General features: G+C 43.3%; 1 protein-coding gene across 1 annotated transcript; it reads right to left on the bottom strand.

Annotated features, from left to right (window-relative positions):
* Window positions 1-88: 88 nt before the first annotated feature.
* On the bottom strand, window positions 89-22902 carry PDIA6 (protein disulfide isomerase family A member 6). Its single transcript, XM_061433317.1, has 13 exons — window positions 22781-22902; window positions 17668-17809; window positions 14041-14098; window positions 13467-13593; window positions 11071-11177; window positions 8786-8916; window positions 8276-8390; window positions 7399-7539; window positions 6556-6640; window positions 6337-6409; window positions 2055-2213; window positions 1223-1319; window positions 89-589 (listed from the first exon to the last, which is right to left on the bottom strand). The coding sequence occupies exons 1-13, from the start codon at window positions 22797-22799 to the stop codon at window positions 521-523; spliced, it is 1323 nt and encodes a 440-aa protein (XP_061289301.1). The 5' UTR covers window positions 22800-22902; the 3' UTR covers window positions 89-520.
* Between the last annotated feature and the right edge of the window lie 1691 nt (window positions 22903-24593).

Below are 24593 nucleotides of genomic sequence, written 5' to 3'. Positions count from 1 at the left end.
CACGTGAGCCGCAGGTTATAGGGAGGACAGACGTCAAGGTTGTCCCTTCACAATATTAATGTACAGGCTAAACACCACACTCTGAATGTACCATGTGGACACTGATTTCATACATTTATTGGCATTGTCCAAAATATTGTTTTATTCTTTAATGGAAAAAAGCTATTAATATTCAAATGAAAAGGGTCACATTAAAAAACCTGTATGTAAGAAACAGCCTCCAAGAACATCCAAGCAGCAAGTCAGAGGGAGGGAAAAACGCTTCAACAGCCCATCCGTTTTCTTCAAAATATTACTTGACAGGATACAACTCATTTCACTGGCTACGACAATTCATAGAATTTTTCATTGTTTTCTTGAGACGCAAAAGTTCACTGCTGCAGTGTTTTCAAATGACCAGTCAAGGGTTACTTCTCGGTTAAAAAGGCCACTGGTAGGTTCCTTGGACTGGAAAGGACGTTCCTTCACCACAGGAAAATCTGCTCCCAAGAAAAGAAAGCTGAAGTCTTTGTGGAGCCTCTCACAATTCATCTTTCTCCAGGTCATCCAGCTCCACGTCACTCAGGTCAATGTCATCTTCCACGGGAAGCTGTGGGACAGAAAACCAAGGTCAGGCCCTGCAGGGTCTACACAGAGCCACAGGCAGGCGACCCTGAAGTCTGACATCTCACTTCACACAGTCAGGCCCTACAGGGTCTACACAGAGCCACAGGCAGGCGACCCTGAAGTCTGACGTCTCACGTCACAGAGCAGTACACTTCTAGCAGTGCTCTGAGCACAACAGCTTTTGCTCACCCAGCTCCTGCTTTTAACCCTGCCTATCAGTACAGAGAGAAAACTAACAGTGATTTAACTTGTCCTTTGTGGAGGATGGGCAGAAATGTACTGGAATATATTTAATTTCAAAGCCTGAATTTTGCACTTCTCTCAGAGTTACTGAATTCCAGGTTAAATGTTCACTTGAGGGCTGGTGGGAAAGCAACCTCAGTGAATTTCTCCGGCTGTTTGAGGCATGAACATCCAGTGCTGCACCCGACGATAGGGAGGACGGGACGAAGGGCCTACAGGCCCAAGAAACCGACACTTCAAGGTCAGGCTCATGTCAAAGCTCAGGTCTGAGGGAGGGGACTTGGGTCACAAGCAGCAAAGCTGGGTCGGGAAAGTCAGAGGCAGGACGGAAGCCCCGAGTCCTGCTCATGGCTCAGCTGCCCTCAGGACTCACCTCGCCGTCCTTGCCATCCCAGGGCTCCCTGGTGCTGATGGTGGGGAAAGCACCACCGCCTACAGGCGCCGTAGATCCACGCCCGAAAGACAGCTCCCTGAGGGGAAGATGAGGAGAAGATGTGTGTTAACAATGGACGGTTGGTGCCAGTGAAGAAACTACTCTTTGCTCCTGAGAAGTACTTCACGAACTATCTTTTCCATCAGGGACAACAATGTCACTGTATGACAATATAATGCAATTCCTGAGGAAGGCTCTGGCAGCAGATAAAGCCCGTTACTACCAGTAATTTGAAAAACAGCGCAAACGTACCTTGCTAAAATACAAGTAAGTAAAAAACGATCAAAGTTGATCTAGACATGGGTTAGACCAGAATAATACTTGATTAACAAAATTCCACACTAACTTTAGAACCCAAGAAGGTTTCTCAGTGAGGCCACTTTCCAAGTTCTGGGCCAGGGAGTCACTTTCCCACCATTCCCTGAACTGCTGTATGTGCAGAACAGAGGGCTTCCGCACAGTCAGTCAGACCCCACGGGTACCAGACTCACGCAGGCTGGTACCCAGGATGGCTCAATGCCAAGTGCACAGGATGGCAAAGGGGCCCGAGAGGAGAAAAGTGGTAGGATCACTTGCTAAGTAAAAGACTTCCATTGCACAGGAAGATGATTCCAAAGCTCTAATTTATGTACATTTATGCTCTGAAATGTGAAAGAGAAAATTACTCCACTTATTGCATACTCTAGCATAATCTAGTTTGAAACCATTACCACAAAAGAACCAAGTAAACAGTTTGACAAAACAAAAACAACTCAAAGAAGGAAGACGTTACCTGAGAAACTCATTAATGCCTTGCTCACTGAACGATCCCTTTAGGAGAGCAAATTTCATCTTGCGTGCGTTAATAGCTGCCATAGCAGGGTATCCAAACCCTCCAATCCCCAGCGCATTCTCTAGTTCAGATTGGGCTCCAGCTTCTGTCCACAGCCACCTAGAAAAGTAGGTTGATTTTTAGGGTAAAGATCCCTTTTGAATTAATTAGAACCCTATTAGCAGACATTAATTAAAGAACAAAAGATTACACATCAAATCATTTACAGAATGAGATGGGTATAGAAAAAAAAATCAAAAACTAAAGATGAGTTTTTTAAATAACATGTTCCAGATGTGCTCCTAAGTAACCTTGGTTCCTCTCCTGTTTCCTACACTCTAACCCTAAATGGACTGGTCTACCTACAGGACCGTTTCTCCTCCCAGTCCAATAAACCTGATGAATTTTCTCTGTTACCTGAAATCCTATCAGTATCATTTGGGGTTATTGATGTTCTTTGGGCACGTAACAACTTTTTTTAAAAAAAAAGTTAAGGATATGTCATAATTCACACATGTAAAAAATGCTCAACCAGACTTCGTGGGTAGCACAGTAGCTAAGAATCTGCCTGCCAATGAACACAGGTTCAATCCCTGGTACAGGAAGACACCACATGGCGTGGAGCAACTACGCCCATTGTCACCACTACTGAGTCTACATGCTGCAACCACTGAAGCCCGTGTCCCTAGGCTCGTGCTCCCCAACAAGAAAAGCCACTGCATTGCGAAGGCTGCCCACCGTCAGCTCCCTCTACTCATACAGGGGTGAAAGACAAGGAACCTGGGCACACGGCCTCCTGCAAGCACACGCTAAACTAAGAGAGGCTGTGCAAGGCCTCTGTGTGAGACCTGTACCCACGTGGTACCTGGGACAGCAGTGGAGACGGAGTACATAGAGCAGAAAGATGATACAGTGGAAACAAGAGACGAGCTTTGTTCTAAACATTTGCCAACGTCTGGCCCTCACGCAGAAGAAGGTAAAGAAACATGCCTCTATTTCTGTCTTTATCTAGCCTTCAAGGCTGTGCTAGAATTTAGAATTCAGCTGTTACTAATTGTTTTTGCTTGCTAGCCGAGGACTCCAACCACCATTAGAACATGATTCCTATAAGAAAAAAGTGTACCACGGTACAAATAAGATACTTGCGTTGATTTGTTTCTTCCTAGGTGGTAATTATTTTTATATACTAAAAAAACACCGGAAGATGAGCCCCTCAGGTCAGCAGGTGTCCAATATGCTACCAGGGATGAGAGGAGAAACAGCTCCAGAAGGAATGAAGAGGTGGGCCAAAGTGGAAACAACGCTCAGTTGTGGATGTGTCTGGTGGTAAAAGTAAAGTCTGATGCTATAAAGAACAATATTACATAGGCACCTGGAGTGTTAGGTCCATGAATCAAGGTAAACTGGATGCGGTCAAGCAGGAGATGGCAAGAGTGAACATCAACCATCTTAGGAATCAGTGAACTAAAATGGACTGGAATGGGCGAATTTAATTCAGATGACCATTATATCTACTACTATGGGCAAGGATCCCTTAGAAGAAATGGAGTAGCCATCATAGTCAACAAGAGAGTTCAAAATGCAGTACTTGGATGCAATCTCAAAAACAACAGAAGGATGTTGGTTCATTTCCAAGGCAAATCATTCAACATCACAGTAATCCAAGTCTATGCCCTAACCACTAATGCCAAAGAAGCTGAAGTGGACCAGTTCTACAAAGACCTACAAAACCTTCTAGAACTAACACCCAAAAAAGATGTCCTTTTCATCACAGGGGATTGGAATGCAAAAGTAGGAAGTCAAGAGATACCTGGAGTAACAGGCACGTCTGGCCTTGAAGTACAAACTGAAGCAGGGCAAAGGCTAACTAACAGTTTTGTCAGAATACACTGGTCATGGCAAACACCCCATTCCAACAACAAGAGACAACTCTACACATGGACATCACCAGATAGTCAATACCAAAATTAGACTGATCATCTTCTTTGCAGCCAAAGATGGAGAAGCTCTATACAGTCAGCAAAAACAAGACTGGAAGGGACTGGCTCAGATTATGAGCTCCTTATTACAAAATTCAGACTTAAACTGAAGAAAGCAGGGAAAACCACCAGGCCATTTGGCTATGATCTAAACCAAATCACTTATGATTATACAGTGGAGGTGATGAACAGATTCAAGAGATCAGATCTGGTAGACAGAGTGCCTGAAGAATTATGGATGGAGGTACTATATAATACTGTACAGAAGGTGATGACCAAGACCATCTCTAAGAAAAAGAAATGCAAGAAGGCAAAGTGATTGTCTCAGGAGACTTTACAAATAGCTGAGAAAAGAAGCAAAGCAAAAGACAAAGAAGAAAAGGAAAGACAACCCAATTGAATGCAGAGTTCCAGAGAATAGCAAGGGGGAGATAAAAAGCCTTCTTAAGTGAAGACTGCAAAAAAATAGAGGAAAACAATAGAATGAGAAAGACTAGAGATCTCTTGAAGAAAACTGGAGATAACAAGGGAATATTTCATACAATGATGGGCACAATAAAGGACAAAAACAGCAAGAACCTAACAGAATGAAGACAATGTGGCACGAATACACAGAAGAACTATACAAAACCTTAATGACCTGGATAACCACAAGGGTGTGGTCATTCATCTAGAGCCAGGCATCCTGGAGTGTGAGGTCAAGTGGGCCTTAGGAAGCATCACTATGAACAAAGCTAGTGGAGATGATGGAATTCCAGCTGAGCTATTTCAAATCCTAAAAGATGATGCCGTGAAAGTGATGCACTTAATATGCCAGCAAATTTGGAAAACTCAGCCATGGCCACACGACTAGAAAAGGTCAGTCTTCATTTCAATCCCAAAAAAGGCAATGACAAAGAATGTTCAAATCATCATACAACTGTGCTCATTTCACATGCCAGCAACGTCATGTTCAAAATCCTTCAAAGGCAGACTTTGGCAGTACATGAACCGAGAACTTCCAGATGTACCAGCTGGGTTTAGAAAAGGCAGAAGAACCAGAGATCAAACTGCCAACATCTGTTGGATCACAGAAAAAGCAAGGGACTTCCTCTGCTTCATTGACTACGTTAAAGCCTTTGACTGTGTGGATCACAACAAACTGTGGAAAATTCTTAAAGAGATGGGAATACCAGATCACCTTACCTGCCTCCTGAGAAACTTGTATGCAGGTAAGAAGCAACAGTGAGGACCAGACATGGAACAAAGGACTGGTTCAAAATTAGGAAAGGAGAACGTCAAGGCTGTATATTGTCACCCCGCTTCTTTAACTTAAATACAAAGTATATCATGTGAAATGCCGGCTAGAGGAATCCCAAGATGGAATCAAGATTGCAAGAATATCAACATTAGATAGGGAGATACCTAAGATACCACTCTTAACGGCAGAAAGTGAAGAGGAACCAGAGCCTCTTGATGAGGGTAAAAGCGAAGAGTGAAAATGCTACCTTGAAACTCAATATTCAAAAACTTAAGATCATGGCATCTGGTCCCATCACTTTAAAGTGTAAACAGTGACAGATTTTATCTTCTTGGGCTCCAAAATCACTGTGAAATGTGACTTCAGCCATGAAATTAAAGGACGCTTGCTCCTTGGAAGGAAAACTAGGACAAACTTAGACAGTATATTAAAAAAGAGAGATACCACTTCGCTGACAAAGGTCCATATTGTCAAAGCTATGTTTTTTTCCAGTAGTCATGTAGATGTGAGAGTTGGACCAAAAGAAGGCTGAGGGCCAAAGAACTGATGCTTTCGAACTGTGGTGCTGGAGAAGATTCTTCAGAGTTCCTTGGACAGCAAGGAGATCAAACCAGCCAATCCTAAAGGAAATCAACCCTGAACACTCATTGGAAGGACTGATGCTGAAGGTGAATTTCTAATACCCTGGCCATCTAATGTGAAGAGCTGACTCACTGAAAAGACCCTGATGCTGGGAATGACTGAAGGCAGGCGGAGAAGGGGATGACAGAGGATGAGATGGTTGGATGGCATCACCGACTCGATGGCCATGAGTTTGAGCAAACTCTGAGAGACGGCAAAGGACAGGGAAGACTGGCGTACTGCAGTCCATGGGATCAGAGTTGGATGCGACTTAGCAACGAACAACAAAAAACACACCAACGTGAGCAGAGGAACACGGACTACAGGAAACACTGAGGGAACCACGTTCAGGCAGCACTACACTCTCCTTCCCAAACGATCCTGGGACAGTTTGATAACTCACCCCCACATTTTCTTCTTGTATTTGTCCGCCAACTTCAGAAGAACTTCCAAGTAAGAATTTCTGCCTGCAGCTCCTGATTTAAACAGACAAAGATTTTACAGGTAAAAAGAAAGGAGTTGGTAAAGTAATTCCATCTATTAAGTGTTCTCTATTAAGTGTCATCTATTAAGTGAGCAGGCAGCACAGAACTAATGGAGAGCGAGCCCCCACTGGCCATACCCGTGTCAAGAATGTGCGGCAGCACAGCCACGACGCAGAGCTGATGCTCCTCACACGTCTTCTTGGCGACGTCCTCGTTGATGATCTGTGGGGCCCAGAACACAGTGGGTGTTGGAAGACCATGTGACACAGAACCCACAGGTCTGCTTGAACAGACTGGGCACCGTCATGCTTATTGAAGAGCAAACTAATCCAAGAGCTAGATAAGGCTCTTCCCAAATAATACTTCCTGTGTGTGCTACAGAAACACGAACGAGAATTCCGTTTTTATCTCTTAGCCATCTATCTGCAGTGGGGGTGAGCCATTTGTATGCACACATGGTCTCTGAAATCAGGATGCCTGGGCACAGCCTTGCTCTGACGTTTAGTTGTTTAGACAGGTAAGAAAGACATTAACATGTATTATATATTCTCATGGATTTGAGGCTTTCTTTGCTTCTTCCTCATATGCAAAATGGAGATAAAAACAGTATCCACCTGTAAGTGTTCACAGGAGAATTAAATGAGAAAAATCTACATAAAGGAACAGTGCTCATCACATGGCCAGGTGCTCAATAAATGTTAGCTATTATTTTGAGAATGATAAATGAAAGACTGGATTTAATTTTAATGAAGCGAAGGTACCTTTTGCTTACAGTGCAATTACTTTCGTACTGAAAGTTATGAAAAGCTGCCAATTTACAAGACAAGTTCTCCCCATCTGAAAGTACAAAAACACTCTGAAGAGAACAATTTAAAAAAGAGAAAGAGCTAACTGGCAAAGACAGAAAGTGTCTTTACCGCTCTAGTGTGGCCTTTCGTCAGACGGGAAAAGCTCCCCTAGTACAGGAGATGGAGGCTTACCTCGAGCAGCTCAGGAGGTGCAGCGTTATCAGAAAACAGATCGAGGGCCCGGGAAACAACGTCGGATCTCGTGCGTCCCCCGTCGTAATCCACAGGAGACTCACCTTTCTGAAATATCTTGATTGTAGGGAATCCCCTAATCTATTAAAAATTAAAATTTTGTTGCTGTTTGTTACAAAGTCATGTCTGACTCTTTGCGACCCCCATGGACTGTAGCCCGCTGGGCTCTGTGGTATTTCCCAGGCAAAAATACTAGAGTAGGTTGTCATTTCCTCCTCCAGGAGATCTTCCCAACCCAGGGATCAAACCCACATCTCCTGCATTGGCAGGTGAATTCTTTACCACTGAGCTACTAGGGAAGCCCCCAAAATAAAATATCAGAGTAGAAATCAAATTAATATTTAATAATAAATAAGATGATCTTTATGGCTAAAACTACTTTATAGGTAATTTAATGTAACAAAAACACTCCCTGGCCTGCATCAGTGTCTAAGGGGCAGCATGGTCTATCAGTCAGGGGATATTAACAGTCTCACTGCCAGGCTTAGCCAAATCTTATTCAAACGCTGGACATACATCAATATAGTCATATATGTGCTCGAGAACAAAGGGACCAACTTCAGAAGCTGTATGAGTAACCTGTGAAAGCCTGGGGTCACATTAAGCCCATAGGCAGTGCAATGCTGAAAGCAAAACCAAGAAACCTCAACAGTCTTGAGTCCCAGATTTACTGGTTAAGATAGTGAATGATTTCATTTCTTCATTACAAAATGGCTAAATTCCCCTCCCACCTCCTAGGGAAGCCAGGAATACACGATGGAGTGACAGTTGAAAGCAGCGTGTTTCACAGAGAAACCAGCCCCCCAAGCACACTCACCCCGTATCGGCTGGCGAGAACCTGGTTCACAGTGGCATCCACAGCTGCAAGTTTCACTTTGCCTTTGGTTTGCTCTTTCACCTCTGTAGCGGCCGCGGCCCATTCTGGCTCTAGGCTACAGAAAACACCCTGCACTTTAAAAGGGTATGCCAACTCTAGGCACACATACTTTAACTGCTGCGCACATTTCCATCCAGTCCAGTGAAATCACACTTGGGAAACACTCCGTGTACAGCTTTATGAAAGCTGTGACGCCCCACATTCACTTCCCCATCCTTCATCCATCAGGCCCCTCCCAACCCTGGATGCCAGCTCCCTGCTCATCTCTGAAAACATGACAGAGGAAACACTCGGCACAAATGCTGAGGGTTAACATTCACACAGAGCCGGAACTTTGGGGGAGAACATCTTGGGGATCACCTATGACCTGATTCAGCTCTTCAGAAGTGAGCCAGGTGGAGAGACTAAAAGCACTATGACTTAAAAAAGTATCTGGTACAAAGCACTTACTTTTTGCAGTGTCCACACCAGGGAGCATAAAACTCAACCATCCAAACATCTTCACTGTCAAGGACATTCTTGTCAAAGTTGTCGTCTGTCAGCTCAATCACGTCCTTCTTACTTGAACTGTCACCTCTGCCCTGTCATTTGTGACATTAAACCTTAGGTTACAACTTGGCCAAAAAGAACACTATCACCATTCTAAATATACATATAGCAATAATCAACTCTACATCTTAACAAAGTTTTGAATTCTTCTTTCAAGTGAAAACTATTTTACCCAGATAGGGAACATTCCTTAGTATTATTATTCTTTTTACCTGGCAAACAGTATTTACTTTCAAAGAATTACCAGTACACTGAGTATCACATCTAACGTGCACCTGAACTCTGTTTTTGCTACCTTCATTAAGAGAAACCCCAGCGTGGCTCACAGAACCACCAGAGCAACACTGTTCTCATTCAGAACCACACTGGTTCATCCTGGATACCTACAGTTCAGATAAACTCCCTACTACTTGAGAAAGCTAAAAACAACACTTAACCCTCTTATCTTTTCAAAGCATTTTCTTTAATACTAAACCTATAAAGCAGTCAGAATTGATATAATGCTTTCTGTTGCCTGGATGAAAAGCCATCAGTGTTGGAAAGACAACCTGTGCTCATTAAATGTCTTAAGTTTGAGAAAAAAGGCATGAAATCTCTGGTAAGCTAGGTCTGTATAAAGAAGCTACTCTTACTGGTCTCCTAGGAGTGAAGGGCTGTTTTTATTATGTGTGCAGGCAGACCTTGGAGATCCTGTTGGTTTGGTTCCAGACCACTGCAGTAAAGCAAGCATCGCAATAAAGCAACTCATGAATACCTTGGGTTTCCTGGTGCACATAAAAGTTATGTTCACACTATATTGTAGCCTATAATTTTCATATCGTAGTCTATTCAGTGTGCAATAGCATTATGTCTAAAAGACAATAAATATCTTAATTCAAAAATATGTTAGTGCTAAAAAATGCTAACCCTCATTTGAGTCTCTAGCGAGTCATAAACTTCTTTGTAATAGCAACATCAAAGATCATAGATGACCATAATTATAACAAAAAACTTTTGAAATACTCCAAGAATTACCAAAATGTGACAGGATGAGCAGACGCTATTGAAAAAATGGCACTGATAGACTTGCTTGATGCAGGGTTGCCACAAATCTTCACTTTGTAAAAAATGCAATGATTTGAGAAGTGCAATACAATGAGATGTGCCTGCATATATCAGGAAGAATTCAATGCCTTTTCACAAAAACATAAGTACATCATGGTTAAAATCCACATTTCATACAAGGAGATCTAATATATCCATCTATAGAACAGGAATCTTCTTCCCTATCCAACTGTGTATGTGTGTGTGTGCACGCATGCTCAGTTGTGTCTGACTCTTTCTGGCCCCAGCAGGCTTGCTTCTCTGTCCATGGGATTTTCCAGGGAAGAATACTGGAGTAGGTTGCCGTTTCCTACTCCAGGATATCTTCCTGACTTAGGGATTGAACCAACATCTCTTGTGTCTCCTGCATTGGCAGGCATTCTTTACCACTAGCACCACCTTGGCTCTCTATCCAATTATGTATGAATAAAACGTCCAGGGATTTCAGCCTGACTGCCCCAGACACAGGCCAAGAGGCCATCCAAATTTCATCCGTGTTTGCCCTGGACGAGAGCGTATCTCCCTCTCACCACTTTGGAACTACAAACACCATGGAGGCCCAAGTTCAGCTTCTGGGGCCTGAAGCTCTTTCTTGCTGTCTTCCAACTCTTCTACTTAGGCCCAGGGCTAAGGAAGCCATTGCGGGGCCTGGTTCTTGGCCTGCAGCTCAGCTGTGGTGGACGCCCCAGGGCCGACTGGCTAGGAACAGAGACCTCAGTGGGCCACACGAGCAGCTCTGACTCCCTCTGCAGTCACTTGACTCAATCTCCTCTTATTATTATTATTTTTTAAACTCAAAGTCCACCAATTTAAACCACTTTTAAAAACAATCATCTTCTTTGCAGAGTTTCCTTGGTGGCTCAGCTGGTAAAGAATCTGCTCACAATGTGGGAGACCTGGGTTCGATCTCTGGGTTGGGAAGATCCCCTGGAGAAGGGAACAGCTACCCACTCCAGTATTCTGGCCTGGGGAATTCCATGGACTAGTGCATGGGCTTGCAAAGAGTTGGACACAACTGAGCGACTTCCATTTTCATGCCCAGTTTACAATCAGGCTTCAAGATCGTGACACACGTTAAAAACTGACATTATACAGAGACTTACTTGTTTTCCAGAGCTGTAGCCACTGCCCCGGCCGCCAAGGCGGTCTTTCACAAGCTGGCGCAGAGCACTGAGGGCAGCGTCCACAATGGCTTCACCAGTTCTGCCACCTGCAGGGAGACAGGGGCATCAGGTGAACAGCAGTGGGCAGGCTGAGTGTCTATATCTGATACTAGCTAAAGACTGGAACAGACATGTCTGTCAGCTTCATCTGGTGTTCAAATAGACCTAACAACTCGAGTGTCTTTAAGACAGGACCAGTTTCTTCTAGGATGTTATTTCCTGCTTAAACTTTACCCTGGGAGTACTAATTCCTCTTCTTCAGTTTTAGGTTTATTAGTGTGAACAAGGACATTCCATTCACCCACAAACACCATCAACTATTGAGAATAGTTCACTACAATGTCTACTGAATGTGTAACATGTACACAGATTTAAAAGGTTATCTAGTTAACAGAGCAGGATAAATTTCTAAACACAAAGTACCAATGAGGGGAATGGAAAAAACTATTTAAATGAGATTAATGGACAGAAAGGACTGGACAAAGGAGGATACCAGGCATCTGAAGCTAAGAAACTGGAAAGCAACCTACTTCCTTCTACCTTGTTTAAAACACAGTTATTCTGGGCTTTGAGGTTCTGTAGCTGAACTTGCTCTTAATTTCAATCCCTGTATTTCCAACAGTGACAACAGCCTTGAGAAGTTTACCAAAAGCTATGTGCTCAAGAACAAGTCAGGAGACTCTTAATTTACTCAGAAGAAAGTGGACAATATATGCCTTGAAATTATCAGAGTTCAAAGGCAAAACTAATAAAATCTCTTCAGAAAGTTTTTTCTTTCTTCTTTATTAGAGTTTTCGAATCAAACTGCCCAGGAAGAGATAAAAACTTCTAACACTTCAGACCTGACATTAGAAAGAAAATACAGCACAGCAGCACTCAAGAGTGTGTTCAGATCATCGTCTACTACGTCCTGGCTGAGATGTAGTGACCAAGCATGTCGATTACTAAGATAGGCAGGCAAGCAGGCAGACCTCAACATAAAAACAGCCTTCTGCTCCTTATCTACTGCAGACACCCCACTTTCTGAGTTAGTGCCCTTCCCAACAATCTCTACCTAGAAGTACACCAAATCAAGAAATACACTAGGGGAAAAGAGGGTTTTCGCATTCCAGACCAAAGGTGAGCAAATTCTTCCTGCAGAAGATCAAACAGTCATTATTTTTGGCTTTGCAGGCCACACTGCTTGTTGTAGCCACTTGACTCTGCTGTCTTACTGTGGAAGTAGCCATAGACAACACCAGTGAAAAAGCATGACAGTGTTTTGAAAACTTAATTACAAAAACAAGCAGCAGACCAAATGCTAACCCCTGCTCTAAACATTCAATTTTCACAAATTAGCAAAATTAAAAAATTATATTCCAAAGCAGAAAAGCAGGTGTTTACTAAGAAAACTGAAACTTTGTTTTATGGAGTTTTAGAGCTATCTTCAATAGGATACCTATTTGTGACCTCTTAAATAACAGGCAACTCTATAAAAGAACAGCTGACTAAAGTAACATTTAAGTCTTGACAGTCTGGAGCCAGAGTCCTCTCCAGCTGCTTCAGTAACTCACAGCAGATACAACTACCTCATCTATAAAAAGGAGAACATGCAGGACTCCTTCATTATCAACAGTTTAAAAGACTAAATAATAGCTTCAATAATTCAAATACTATATATGTTTACAAGACTTGAAGATTCATGGGCAAAACACTCCACGGTAATATCAACAGTTCAAACTGACTTTCCAGTTACAGGACTTTCTTTTCCCACTCTTATGCTAACTCCTAACAGTGAAGGGATGAGCAATTGGAGCAAGAAAACACTTGCAGATCTTTAAAAATACTATATAATTATAGAAACTTATTAAACAGTAAGTAATGAGTAAAATATCTTCTTGTTGTTTAGTTGCTAAGTTGCGTTCAACTCTTTGCGACCCCGTGGACTGTAGTCCGTGAGGTTCCTCTGTTCATGAGATTCCCCAGCCAAGAATACTGGGGTGGTTTGTCATTTCCTTCTCCAGATAAAATATTGAGTAACTAGTATTTTTTTTTTAAAAACTAACGAGAAAGAGGAAAGCACAAAACATCACTACTCTACCATTGCTAAGACCATGTGGTCTAAGCTAGCATAAACAATAATAATAAAAAAAACCTCTCACCTGTTTGACACGTTTAATCTCTGAGCAACTCAGATGATGTAGGAAATCACAGATCAGGAAATTCAGGCACAAGGCAGGTGAGAAACTTGCAGGCAGCAGGACCAACAGGTTACAGAATCCCAGGTTCTCTATCTGGTCCTACCCACTCATTAGAATTCCAACCAAGGGCATGAAGTAATTAGGAAAAGTTCTTACCCTGATAATCTTCTGGTTTGTTTTTGTTGGATCCAAAAATCTTAATGGTAGGAAATCCCTGAACACCATACTGACCCCCTAGGGACTGATGTTTGTCTGCGTCAACTGCACCAACTTTGACAACATCCTGTGGAAACACAGAAGGAATATCTGTTTTTCTTTCAACCAGAGCAGACTCCACAAGAACCCATCATCTGATGATGCAAACTCAGAGATGAGATAATAAAGGGCAGGGTCCTATTTGCCAACAGAATTGATGACAGCTGTAGCCTGGGAAATCAATCCTAAATGGAGGACTGGACAACAGGCAAGTCAGCCTGTGAGGAAACTCAGCTGCTCCCAGAAATAGCCCGACTAAGCACAATTATGCCACTTCACTGGGAAACAGAATTAACGAAAATAGACAAGACAAAAATTAGAATGTACAGTATCCCCTTGTTCCCTACATAATCTTGGAAGCAGAACAAGAGTACTGGGCTTCAACATGCAAACTGACCTCCTACTGTACATTAAGCCCATTTGCTTAAACTTATTTCAACATACACAGGTGAGCATGAACATCCCAGAAACTCACTTTCAAGGCAGTTGCTGCTTTCTTCCATTCTGGTGTTAACCTCTGGCAGTGGCCACACCTTGCAGGGGATGAAAATACAAGGAAACAGTCAGTCTTTGATTCCAATTCGAGAAACACTCCCCAATGGTCTCTTGAGTGCCATGGACTGGGGGTAGGGGCTTTCAGGGAGAACAGCACTAAAAAAAGACATGATTGGCGACCAGAAAGAGCTCACTGTTGTGATTTCACTACAATCCTTTTTTTAAAAAAATCATAATAAAAAACCTTCCAAATTACTGCTGAGTTAAATTATACTTAAACGGTTTAAACAAGTACTATCATTTGTAACTCCATCTCTGAGGGGGAACATCAGTGTTTACCTTGCCGAGTGTACCTCAAGTGTGGTCTGAGGTCTATGCTAAGCAAAATGCAGATTCTGAGACCCCAAGGAATCAGAGTTCCTAGAGAAGGGGTTCAGGAACCTGTCTTTAATAAGTCCCACTAGTGATTCTTCAATCTATTAAGGTTTTATAGCCCCGATATAGTCCAGAATTTTCATCTTTATAGATGAGACGACTGTTTTAGAGCCTGGATCTGTGGGGCCTGCGTCTTAATGTTCTGTAGCTCCCACGGCAGCTTGTGGAGTCAAAAGGCACATGGAATCTCAAGTCAGTAAGGCTAAGGAGTGAAAAGCCTTGACACCACAAGGTGGTGTTAAAAGAACAAGAAGAGTGAGACAGTGACACACAAGGAAAAATATTCTTCATCTTTTAGGTACTAGTACTTGGGAAAAATTACTGTGAAATGTAACACACAGACAAGTGCTTTAAAAAGAAATTATATATACAAAAACCTATCGGTCATCCAGGTTACAGACAGCTGTATTATTTTCATCACTGTGTAATATCCATGTATGAAGACAGCATAGCTAGTTTAACTACAGGTGACTACTTCCTTTTTTAAACAGTCAATTTTCTTCTAATTAGGTCTCTAAGCACCTAATGAGCCAATGCACGTGCCAGGACCATGAAGCGCATTCTTCACACAGGATTTCATTTCATCAGCACAGCCACCCTGCAGGCAGGCTTTGTGGTCATTTTCATTCTACAGATGATGAGACAGAGCCTGAGAAGGTAAGAAACCCTTCCAATGTCACCCAGTGACGGAGCTGCCCGACAGGTCTTCCTGGCTCCAGATCCCACGCTCTTAGTCAGTATGTAACATCACCTTCCATGGGGGCCTAGGCATAATCCAATAGTTTAGAAGTCAAGATCTTTCAGCAAAGTGCCCTGAAATGCTGATTCTACCCACTACCTACACAGTACATTTTGCTATTCAGGTAAGCTACTTGGAAATCGAGGAGTCAAAATTTTACAGGACTTTGTGCCTCTTTAATTTCAATTTGTTCTAATGAAGGTAGGACTTAAATCAGAGATTGTCAGAGTACATACACCCTGTAATTTCAACGTTAAGCAATATAAAGACAGATCAAAATGCCACAAATATAAATATAGCAGCATACCCTATAATTCAGGGGTTTTTCACTGGGGTCCACGGATCTCCAAAGGGCTAGTAGACAAAAACTTAAGGGCTCTGTAAGCTTTGATGGGGGGGAAATCCTCTATTTTCATTAACTTATAATTAAAATTTAGGATTTCTTTCAATAAACAGTAATAACATATCATAGTGGGTTAGTACTTGTGACTCTGTCAAAAATAAAAATCACAGCTATTTTCTCACCACCACTATAGTTGGTGCAAGTTTCTTTCAACATCATTTACGTTCATCACCATTTCAGAATTATGGTAGCTAGCTGTTAAAATCGGAGAAGGCAATGGCACCGCACTCCAGTACTCTTGCCTGGAAAATCCCATGGATGGACGAGCCTGGTGGGCCGCAATCCATGGGGTCGCTAAGAGTCGGACACGACTGAGTGACTTCACTTTCACTTTTCACTTTCATGCATTGGAGAAGGAAATGGCAACCCACTCCAGTGTTCTTGCCTGGAGAATCCCAGGGATGGGGGAGCCTGGTGGGCTGCCGTCTGTGGGGTCGTACAGAGTTGGACCCGACTGAAGCGACTTAGCAGCTGTTAAAATCTACTGCTGGACCTTGGTATTTATAGTCTCTGTAAATGAGGACTACAAAACCATACCAAGATTTACTTTGATAGTTTAATAATCTTATTCCAATATTTCAGGTTTCCTTTGTGATCCCATAGCTTTTATTCTATGCATGTAAAACTTTTATTCTTAGGAGGAACTCATAGTCTTCACCAAGCTGCCAAAGTTCAAACACACTGAGAGGTTAAAAGCACACTCTCTAATGAGACATTCTCTCATCCAGGACACTATGAAGCAAAACTTTGCCAGTTAACAATAATAATTAACTACTTGATCCAGAACCTTCTCAAGCATGCTGACTGGTTTTGTTTTGAAATGAGGTATATTTTCATATACTGCAGCTCCCCCAAAACAAGGTAAATTACTAATGCCATAAATAACAAAAAATATCAAACTTATAAAAGCTGCATACAAAGGCATTCAACAATATTAAGCCTGTAGAACTGCCATTTGTACCTTTACTAAAATGAATCTATACAGAATTCTTATTTGGATAACAAAGAAAAACAAAAGGAATAAAAAAAAAAGGTATTAAGATGAACAGTATTTTCATAATGTAGTAACTTAAACTTTTAAAGTAAAGGATTTCACCATGATTTGCTACACTGAACTGGTACTAAGTTTCTAAAACTGTTTTCTTTTTCCAAAGAAAAAACTGAAAAGCAATAAAGGAAAACCTTTCATCAGGCATTGCCTAAAAAGTGCCTGCGCAAGGACGGTCTGCATGAATTCCACTCACTACTTGCCCTGCCTCTCCGAGGACCACTCTGGACCTCCAGTCAGCACCCAGCGCGCCTGCAGATACAGCTGGTGGTGCTCCACCTCCTCCAGGCGCTTGTCACCTGCAGTTTGTAGCAGTGACAGTCTCATGCCTATTCTGCACTGATTCCATTGATCTGTTGCTACACGTTTATTTGTTGGGGCTTTGGTTTTGTTTTCAGTAAGTATTTTAACTACATAAACAAGCAGTGCAATACTGTGTATTCTGACTGTGTAGATGACCCTTGAATAAGGAGAGTTACAGGTGCTGCTGACCTGCTGCAGTCGAAAATCCACATGTAACTTTCTAGTCAGCCCCCTGTATCCACGGATTCAACCACAGCGAATTGTGTAACAATGGAGTACAAATTTGTTGGGGGAAAAAGAAAAGCCCACATTTAAGTGACTTGCGCAGTTGTATCTTCACTGCAGAAGGTTTCTTTTTTCCCCTCAGAAGTAGATGCAAAGCAAGAGAAGAATTTATCTTCAGCCCACTTACATTGTCCTAAAGACCAGCTAAGTGTGTCTTCCTAAAATTCCTTCTTTCTTGCAACTATTAGCTACTTCCAGCATTTTTCTGGAACTGACTCAAACTCTGCACCCTTTAATAGTCAATCAACCTTTTCCCTCTTATGTCTTTTACTTTTTACCATTATGAGATTTCTTTTCATTCGCATTACCTGGATGTGTCCTCTACCTCTTTTAAACCATCAGTAAATTAGGTAAACAAGATGGCTCAACCGACAACTATTTCATAATTACTTACCATGGAGCATAGAATTCTACAAGCCACAAACTGTCACTCTGAATAACTTCTCGGTTGAAGTTTGAGGGAGTTAATTCAATTACATCATCACTAGACGAATACAGACCATTAACTGTTATAAAGAGGGTACAGCTCATCAGACCTGGAATGACAAGAAACGTACCATCAATAGCAGGGTTCACGCTCTGACTGGAAAAGTTCTTTTCATCTAACCTAGGCCGTTCACACAGAGGACAGCTTGGGTCAGCTCTCTCCTAGCCCCCTCCTTCCTCCACTCCCCCACTTTCAGCCTGGCTACTGTTCGAGCTCCTGGGATTTTACTCTCTCTGGGGCAGTGCTAAACAAGAAGGGAACAGACGGCCCACACCCTCATCTCTTTGAGCTGTGTTGGGAACAGATTTAAATACTATTCTTGGTGCCTTCCCTATGCTAACACCTTCATTCTGTACAACCACACTCTATGAGGCAGGACTATTACTACCATCTTCTGGGCAAGGGTGCTGAAAAACTGGGACGTTCCATCCAACTCTGAAACCCTGGGTAATCCACCCACTATTTCTTGTGTTATTCAAACGCTTTATTAGCATGCTATTTTTATTAAAGCTTTTTGACGGGAAAAATAATTATTTGACTCTTCGACTAGACTGTGACTCTCTTAGGGACAATGATTTTTTTTTAAGTATCTTTCTTGCTACTAACGTTATCCATGGCATATCATCAGGCACTCACAGCGCTGCTGGATGAGCTCTGAAGGTTCACGTGAACAACTGACAAAGGGAGGGCAGACAGTCTACTGCATTATTAACAATTTAGCCACCCTGTGGACCAAATATATTTCTCTGGCTACTCATATGCCACCTTAGTCACAATTTCATATGCTTACTTTGTAGACAGGATTTAGATTTCATGTGGAACTTTTTAAATAACCCAATGATAAACTTCAAGAATGAGTGCATATTGATGTCAACTGTTATGTTGCTCAATCCTCCACTAAGGCATTCTGAATTTTCAAATCGCTTTCAAATACATTGGATCCACTTGATTTTTCACAGCACTACTAACTAGAACGTGGGAATCATCCTGGTTTTGGAAACACTTGCAGATAGAGATTAAATGGCCCATCCACAGTCACACCTAAAACTGGTGGAGCAGCTCTGACTCCTATTTCCAGCTCTATCAATTAGACCATGTTGTCTTTTCAGTTCTCAAGATAAAAAGGTTTAGTATGCCATGGCCATGAATAACAATCACACTGCTTGAGAACACTGCATCAGAATTACAAATACGACTAGCACTGTAGGAACTTCACCGTGAACTCTACCACATTGTAGGAACTTCACTGCAAACTCTACTAACAGTGATGTGATGCCTCTAAAGGTTATCATGCAATGGGTATGATCAGATTTGCTTTCTACAGAGTCTTCTGGCTGCAATGTGAACAGGGGATGGAGAATTATCAGGAGAGTGGTTTCACATAAACAGAGGGCAAGATGAAATGAATTACAGTAACAAAGGCTACCGGGAGGTCAAGAAGCCACGGCTGAAAACTGCCTACTGGATATATAATGACAGAGAGGTCCCCAGGGGCCCTGGGCGGTCATGGTAGAGAAGCAAAAGTAAGCAGCAGTCAGGCTGCACAAGGTTAGAGAAAGCAGGAGGGAACAAGCTGGTGAAAACAATACAGTATCTTTTAAAATAGGTTTCTTATAAAGAGCAGGAGACACCAAGTCAATGTGGGATAAAAGGAAGTTTTCTTTTCAAGGTTGGGAGTGATTTGAGCATGAAGGGAAGAAATATGTGGAGCAGCAGAGACTACTACAGGCAATAATGGAACAAAATGCCTGAATTACGAGGAGGGGAGTAAACCCAGAGTCAGAGAGAGGGGTATCTTGCCACAGGATGAACTCCTCTTCCATTTCAAGAGGTGGGGAAGGGTGAGTGTGGACGGAGGTCAAGCCAACCAAAGAGAGGCTCCCTTTATAACTGCAGGTCAATACAGCAGCCACTAGCCACACGGGGCTACCCCAAAGGGAGGCATGCTGGAGGTATAAAAAGCACACTGAATCTCAGAGACTTGATAGGGGAAAAGAGCAAATTATCTCAGTATTTCTGATATTGATTTCCTCGAGATATTTTAGATATAACGGATAAATAAATATATATTAAAATTAATCTCACCGACTTCTTTTTGTCTTTTAAATATGGCTACCAGAAAATTTTAAGTTACCACATAAATTTAGCATTATATTTCTATTGGGTGGTGCCACTTAATAATCTTTTCTTTGCTGCAGAAAAGATCAGAGATGGACACATTCACTAAAGCAAGTAAATCAAGAACCTAAGTAGAGACCATCCTAATTGTCAGTAAGCTTGAGAATAAAACTGGTCTTGGAAAATCTTCTATGGATTTTAAATATATTTATCTTCTTTAAAGAAAAAAATCTGTATGAATTGTTATTTACTCAATATATTGAGCTCCTTGCAAAATTTTCAAAAATAAAGCAAGAAAAAAAACTATCAACAGTCCTGCTTAGAATGAATTATTAATATTTTGGTAGATATTGTAGCTGACATCTCTCTACATCATACAGAGATTTAAAATTTTATATAAATGTCATCTTATTATACATTACTTTTTGTAACCTTTTTCACTCAAAATAAGTTACATTTTCTACTAAGTAGCCCCCATGTAACCATTTTTAATGGCTGTATCATGTTCCTAATCCACTACTGACATAATTCGATGGTTTCAATATTTTTTTTCTAGTAAGAGGCTAATGCTAAAAATTCTATTTATTCTCAAATAAATTTGATTATTTCCCTAAGAAAAAATCTTACAAGGGAGATGGGGTATGGCTACCATTGTGGTATATGTATCTGTTTAACTAGCCTCCAAAAATTGACACCTCAACTAAGAATAACACTTATAAGACACTACATACCGTTAACTCATTTACTCTACATGGTATGTGTCATCATGCCCATTTTTAGCCCAGGAAATGGAAACACAGAAAAGATAACTTGCCTAAGGCCACATAACTAAAGAGTAACTAGGTACCCATCCCCAAATTTTAACCAAAGGACTGGACCCTGCAGGAGTAAACCCCAGAAGGGGCATCTACAGACTGTGCAGGGGAATCAGGTTCTTTCTCTTCTCCTGTCAATCGGGAGGAACAATGAAGAAGGCACTCTCCTCTTCATGCTGTTCCAAGAAGGTTGGAGTCATTACAGGATGTTTTAATGACTGTTTCACTCATTAAACAGTGATTTTTGCTTAATTGTTCACCTCAGGAATGTGGTAGGAAGATAGGCATGCCTAATGACACTCAGTATAACATAAACTTCAGCTTTTTTCCCTCTAGTAATGGTGCTGGACTTTGGTAACTTTCTATAAAGCGGCCTGGATCTCACAAGAGCACCCTCCCACTATAATGGGTATCAGTGGTAATGTCTTGATAAAGGTTCAATAACTAAATTCTTTAAGAGGCAGTAAGACCTAGTAGGCTCAGAAGGAAATCAAACATGCTACTCCAAAAGCATTAAAAGGTGTACAAAACCCAACAGCAATAACAGCAGTCAGTAACTACCTCCTACAAAAACACTCAGGCCACTTAAAATGATAAGAGTAGGTCAATGTTGATCGATAATGATCTGTTTCTAATATTCACATGGTCATTCCACTCACTGATAACGAGCACTAATGGGAAATTGGAACATCCAAGTATCTAGAAGCTTTGTGAGCAGATGGTTTTGCCATCTGTGGCCTCCCACTATTCCCCAACAGTAGTTAAGGATGCTATAAATCTACATGAGTAACCTCTCTGTACCTCACCTGCTAGCAAGAGTACATGGTCCCAAAAAAGTCATCTAGAAACCTAGAGGGCGCCCCAAAAGGCTGACTACCTTAAAATGAGTCAACTGAAAGAATCATAGATGCTTTCAGAGCCCTGTCTGAATTCACTTGCAGGCAACTAAACAGAAACTAAGTTTTCGCTCCTCATCTATTATCTCTACAGTAATACGGCAAGTATTTCTATATTGCTTTCTCTCTTTAGGTGTGTATATATGTGTGTATATATATACACACATATATACACAAATTCTTTAATCCCGAGAACAACGCTAGGGAGTACAAGCCCAGAGTGGTTAAGTAACTAGCTCCCAGTCACCTAGCTAGTAGATTCGGGGGACCGAGGCTGGGACCCATACCTTGCTCTCTGGACCAGCGTGCTCAGGTACCCACTGTTACAGCGCCTTGATTGGGACTAAGAGGGCCCAGGGAAGGAAGGGGATCCTCCATTCACTATTGAAGTCGCTAAGACATTTACCTTAGTCTGGGCTCGATTTAGTTCTGAAAAGTTCAATCACATCTAAAGCGCTCTTACATCGTGAAACCCGCTTTAAGAAGGTACTGGGGCCTTTGAAGGAAACTTCTGATCGATTTCAGGACTGGGTTTTGATATTTCAGGTTTTTCACAAGTGGGAATTCCATAAAACAGGTGGTGAGGGCAAGCTGCAGTATGAGGAGCCTGTGACTCCCCCCGAACACTCGAGGCCCAGAACAAGGTCCCCCTTCCAGGTGCCCCACCCCCATCCCAATACCCAGCCACGGTCAGGGACGAGCCATAGTCGGTCTCGGGGCGCTCGATCGCAGCTCCCGGCCTTCGCTCATACCCCGCCCGCCCCTTCACAAGAGGCCGGCGTCCGGCACTCGGACCCCGGCTCGGGGCTGTCCCCAGCGCCCCGGGTTCGCGCTCAGCCTCGGGGCTCTCTCGCGCATACGCTCCACCCCCCACCCCAGCCCAGGTGGGATGCGGTCGCCCCCCGCCAAGGGCTCCCTCACCTTCCCGCGCGCCCCACACGTCTGCTGGAGGGCCAGCGCAGGGTGGGGGCAGGGGAGGGGAAGCTCGGGTCAAGGACAGTCTCAGCTCGCGGAGTTCCCCCACCGCCGCCGGGGCTGCCTCTGCGGCATTCTCCGCGAGGACCCGGCCCGCGACCCTCCTCGCCAGCGCGGGGCCCGGGCAAGGCCAGGCGCCCGCTTGCTCCCCGGGCCTCTCAGGCTGTTCCCCTCACCTCACCCCCCGGCCTCCCAGACGAGGAGGCCCAAGCCTACCAAGCACCAGGCGAGCCATGCTGAGCGCCCGCGCCGCCACACACTCCAGCCGCCGCCTCACCGCCGCGCCGCGCCCCCACCGCCCCTCGTACCGCCCTCGGCTCGCGAGGTAAGCGCGGGGCGGGGCGGCAGAGGCGGGCCGGAAGACGCTCGCCAAGCCGTGGCCGCGGCTTATTGGTCCGGGCAGACTTCGTTCATTTGCATAGCCAATGAGAGGCGGCCGGGTAGAGGTTACCGGTTTGGGTTTTTGCGGGGGCGGGGGTGATGGGCGGAAGGAGGGACTCGCTGGAGGGCGGGGCAAACCAGCTGTCCGCCCCGCCCCCCACCCTTGTGCCTCACGTACCCACAGCCCTGCTTTTCCGTACTTGTTCTTTTTGGGAGTAAAGTCGTTAGTATTGTTTTTCTCTCGGATCCTTACGGTTCTGTCTTTTCCCCACTCGCTTCTAACCAGTCCCTTTCCTTCCTTCATCCCTTGCTTCCCTCCACCTCCCTAATCCTCCACCCGTCACCCTCTTTGTCCCCAGGGAGGAAAAGTTTCTTTGGGCCGTCAGCGCATCTACGACCTTACTAAAAATGACATGTTAATTTTTTTCACTCCTTGTGCCTGAACAAGTATTCAGTTATTAAAAAAACACTTGGTAAGCACACACTGTATAGAACACAATTCAACAAGTTTTCATTTTGTTGAATTACTTTAAAAGTTCCCACGACCAGGGCACAAGACTGCAAAGTTTTTCACAGACAGGCCCTCAGTTCTCTGTGGAAACCCTGTCGGGGTGAAGCCTCACGCCTCCTCATTTGCAGGGTTTACTTCCTCCTCCCTGGAGGGACCCTAGCAATGAGTTTACATGGTCATGTGTTTTGTAACATTTGCAAAAGTGAAATATTTTCAGCATTACAGGCTAAGATCTCTGCATCTTTCCACTCTGATTTCCTTTCTTAACGTTTAGAGCAGACTCAAGCATTTTGGTTTTGTATTACTAATGTATTATCACCGTGGTTTATTTCTCTGTAATGCTTAGTGCATGAAACAGCTCTGATTTTGGCCAAAGCATTTATGGGAGTAGTGGAGGCTGGTAGGGCTTCCTGGAGGAAGTGGCACTGGAGCTGAGTCTTGGAAGAAGGAGAAAGTCTGTCAAGGCACAGAGAGCAAAGGGAGTGATGAGGGCACAGAGGGGTGAACTGACACCCCGAAGAGGAAGCTGGCAGCAAAAAGCCAGATGAAGGGATGGTGCTAGGGGCCGTTTGACATGGTGAGACTTTAAGATCATATGTAGACTGAGCCGCGTAGATTTCTGAATTTTGATTCTGTGAGATCTCTTTGAGTTTATTGATGCTTTTGTAAAGTCTAGGATTTGGTGTGTTGGGGTAAATTTTAGGGAAAACTCTGAAATTCTACCATAATGGTTTGTTTCTTACTCTCATTGCTGCCGCTGCTAAGTCGCTTCAGTCATGTCCAACTCTGTGCGACCCCACAGACGGCAGCCCACGAGGTTCCCCTGTCCCTGGGATTCTCCAGGCAAGAACACTGGAGTGGGTTGCCATTTCCTTCTCCAATGCATGAAAGTGAAAAGTGAAAGTGAAGTTGCTCAGTTGTGTCCAACTCTTAGCGACCCCATGGACTACAGCCTACCAGGTTCGTCCATCCATGGGATTTTCTAGGCAAGAGTACTGGAGTGGGGTGCCATTGCCTTCTCCCAGCTTTTCCTGTGGTGATTCAGGAACTCTGGGTCCTCACACCCTACAAAGACACCATCCTCTAAAACATGTGCTTTCAACATGGGAAGTACCAGGGGGCAAAATTGAATTTTGG

This window comes from Bos javanicus, chromosome 11 (genome assembly GCF_032452875.1).
Source record: "Bos javanicus breed banteng chromosome 11, ARS-OSU_banteng_1.0, whole genome shotgun sequence".
Classification (NCBI taxonomy): domain Eukaryota; kingdom Metazoa; phylum Chordata; class Mammalia; order Artiodactyla; family Bovidae; genus Bos; species Bos javanicus.
The sequence above is the reverse complement of the archived record's forward strand: the minus strand, read 5'-3'. Positions and strand labels throughout refer to the sequence as shown.

Coding starts and splice junctions, on each gene's coding strand:
- PDIA6 (XM_061433317.1), bottom strand. Junction 8,917..11,070: donor GCTACAGCTCTGGAAAACAA/GTAAGTCTCTGT, acceptor CACAAATGACAG/GGCAGAGGTGACAGTTCAAG. Junction 6,410..6,555: donor GCCGCACATTCTTGACACGG/GTATGGCCAGTG, acceptor TGTTTAAATCAG/GAGCTGCAGGCAGAAATTCT.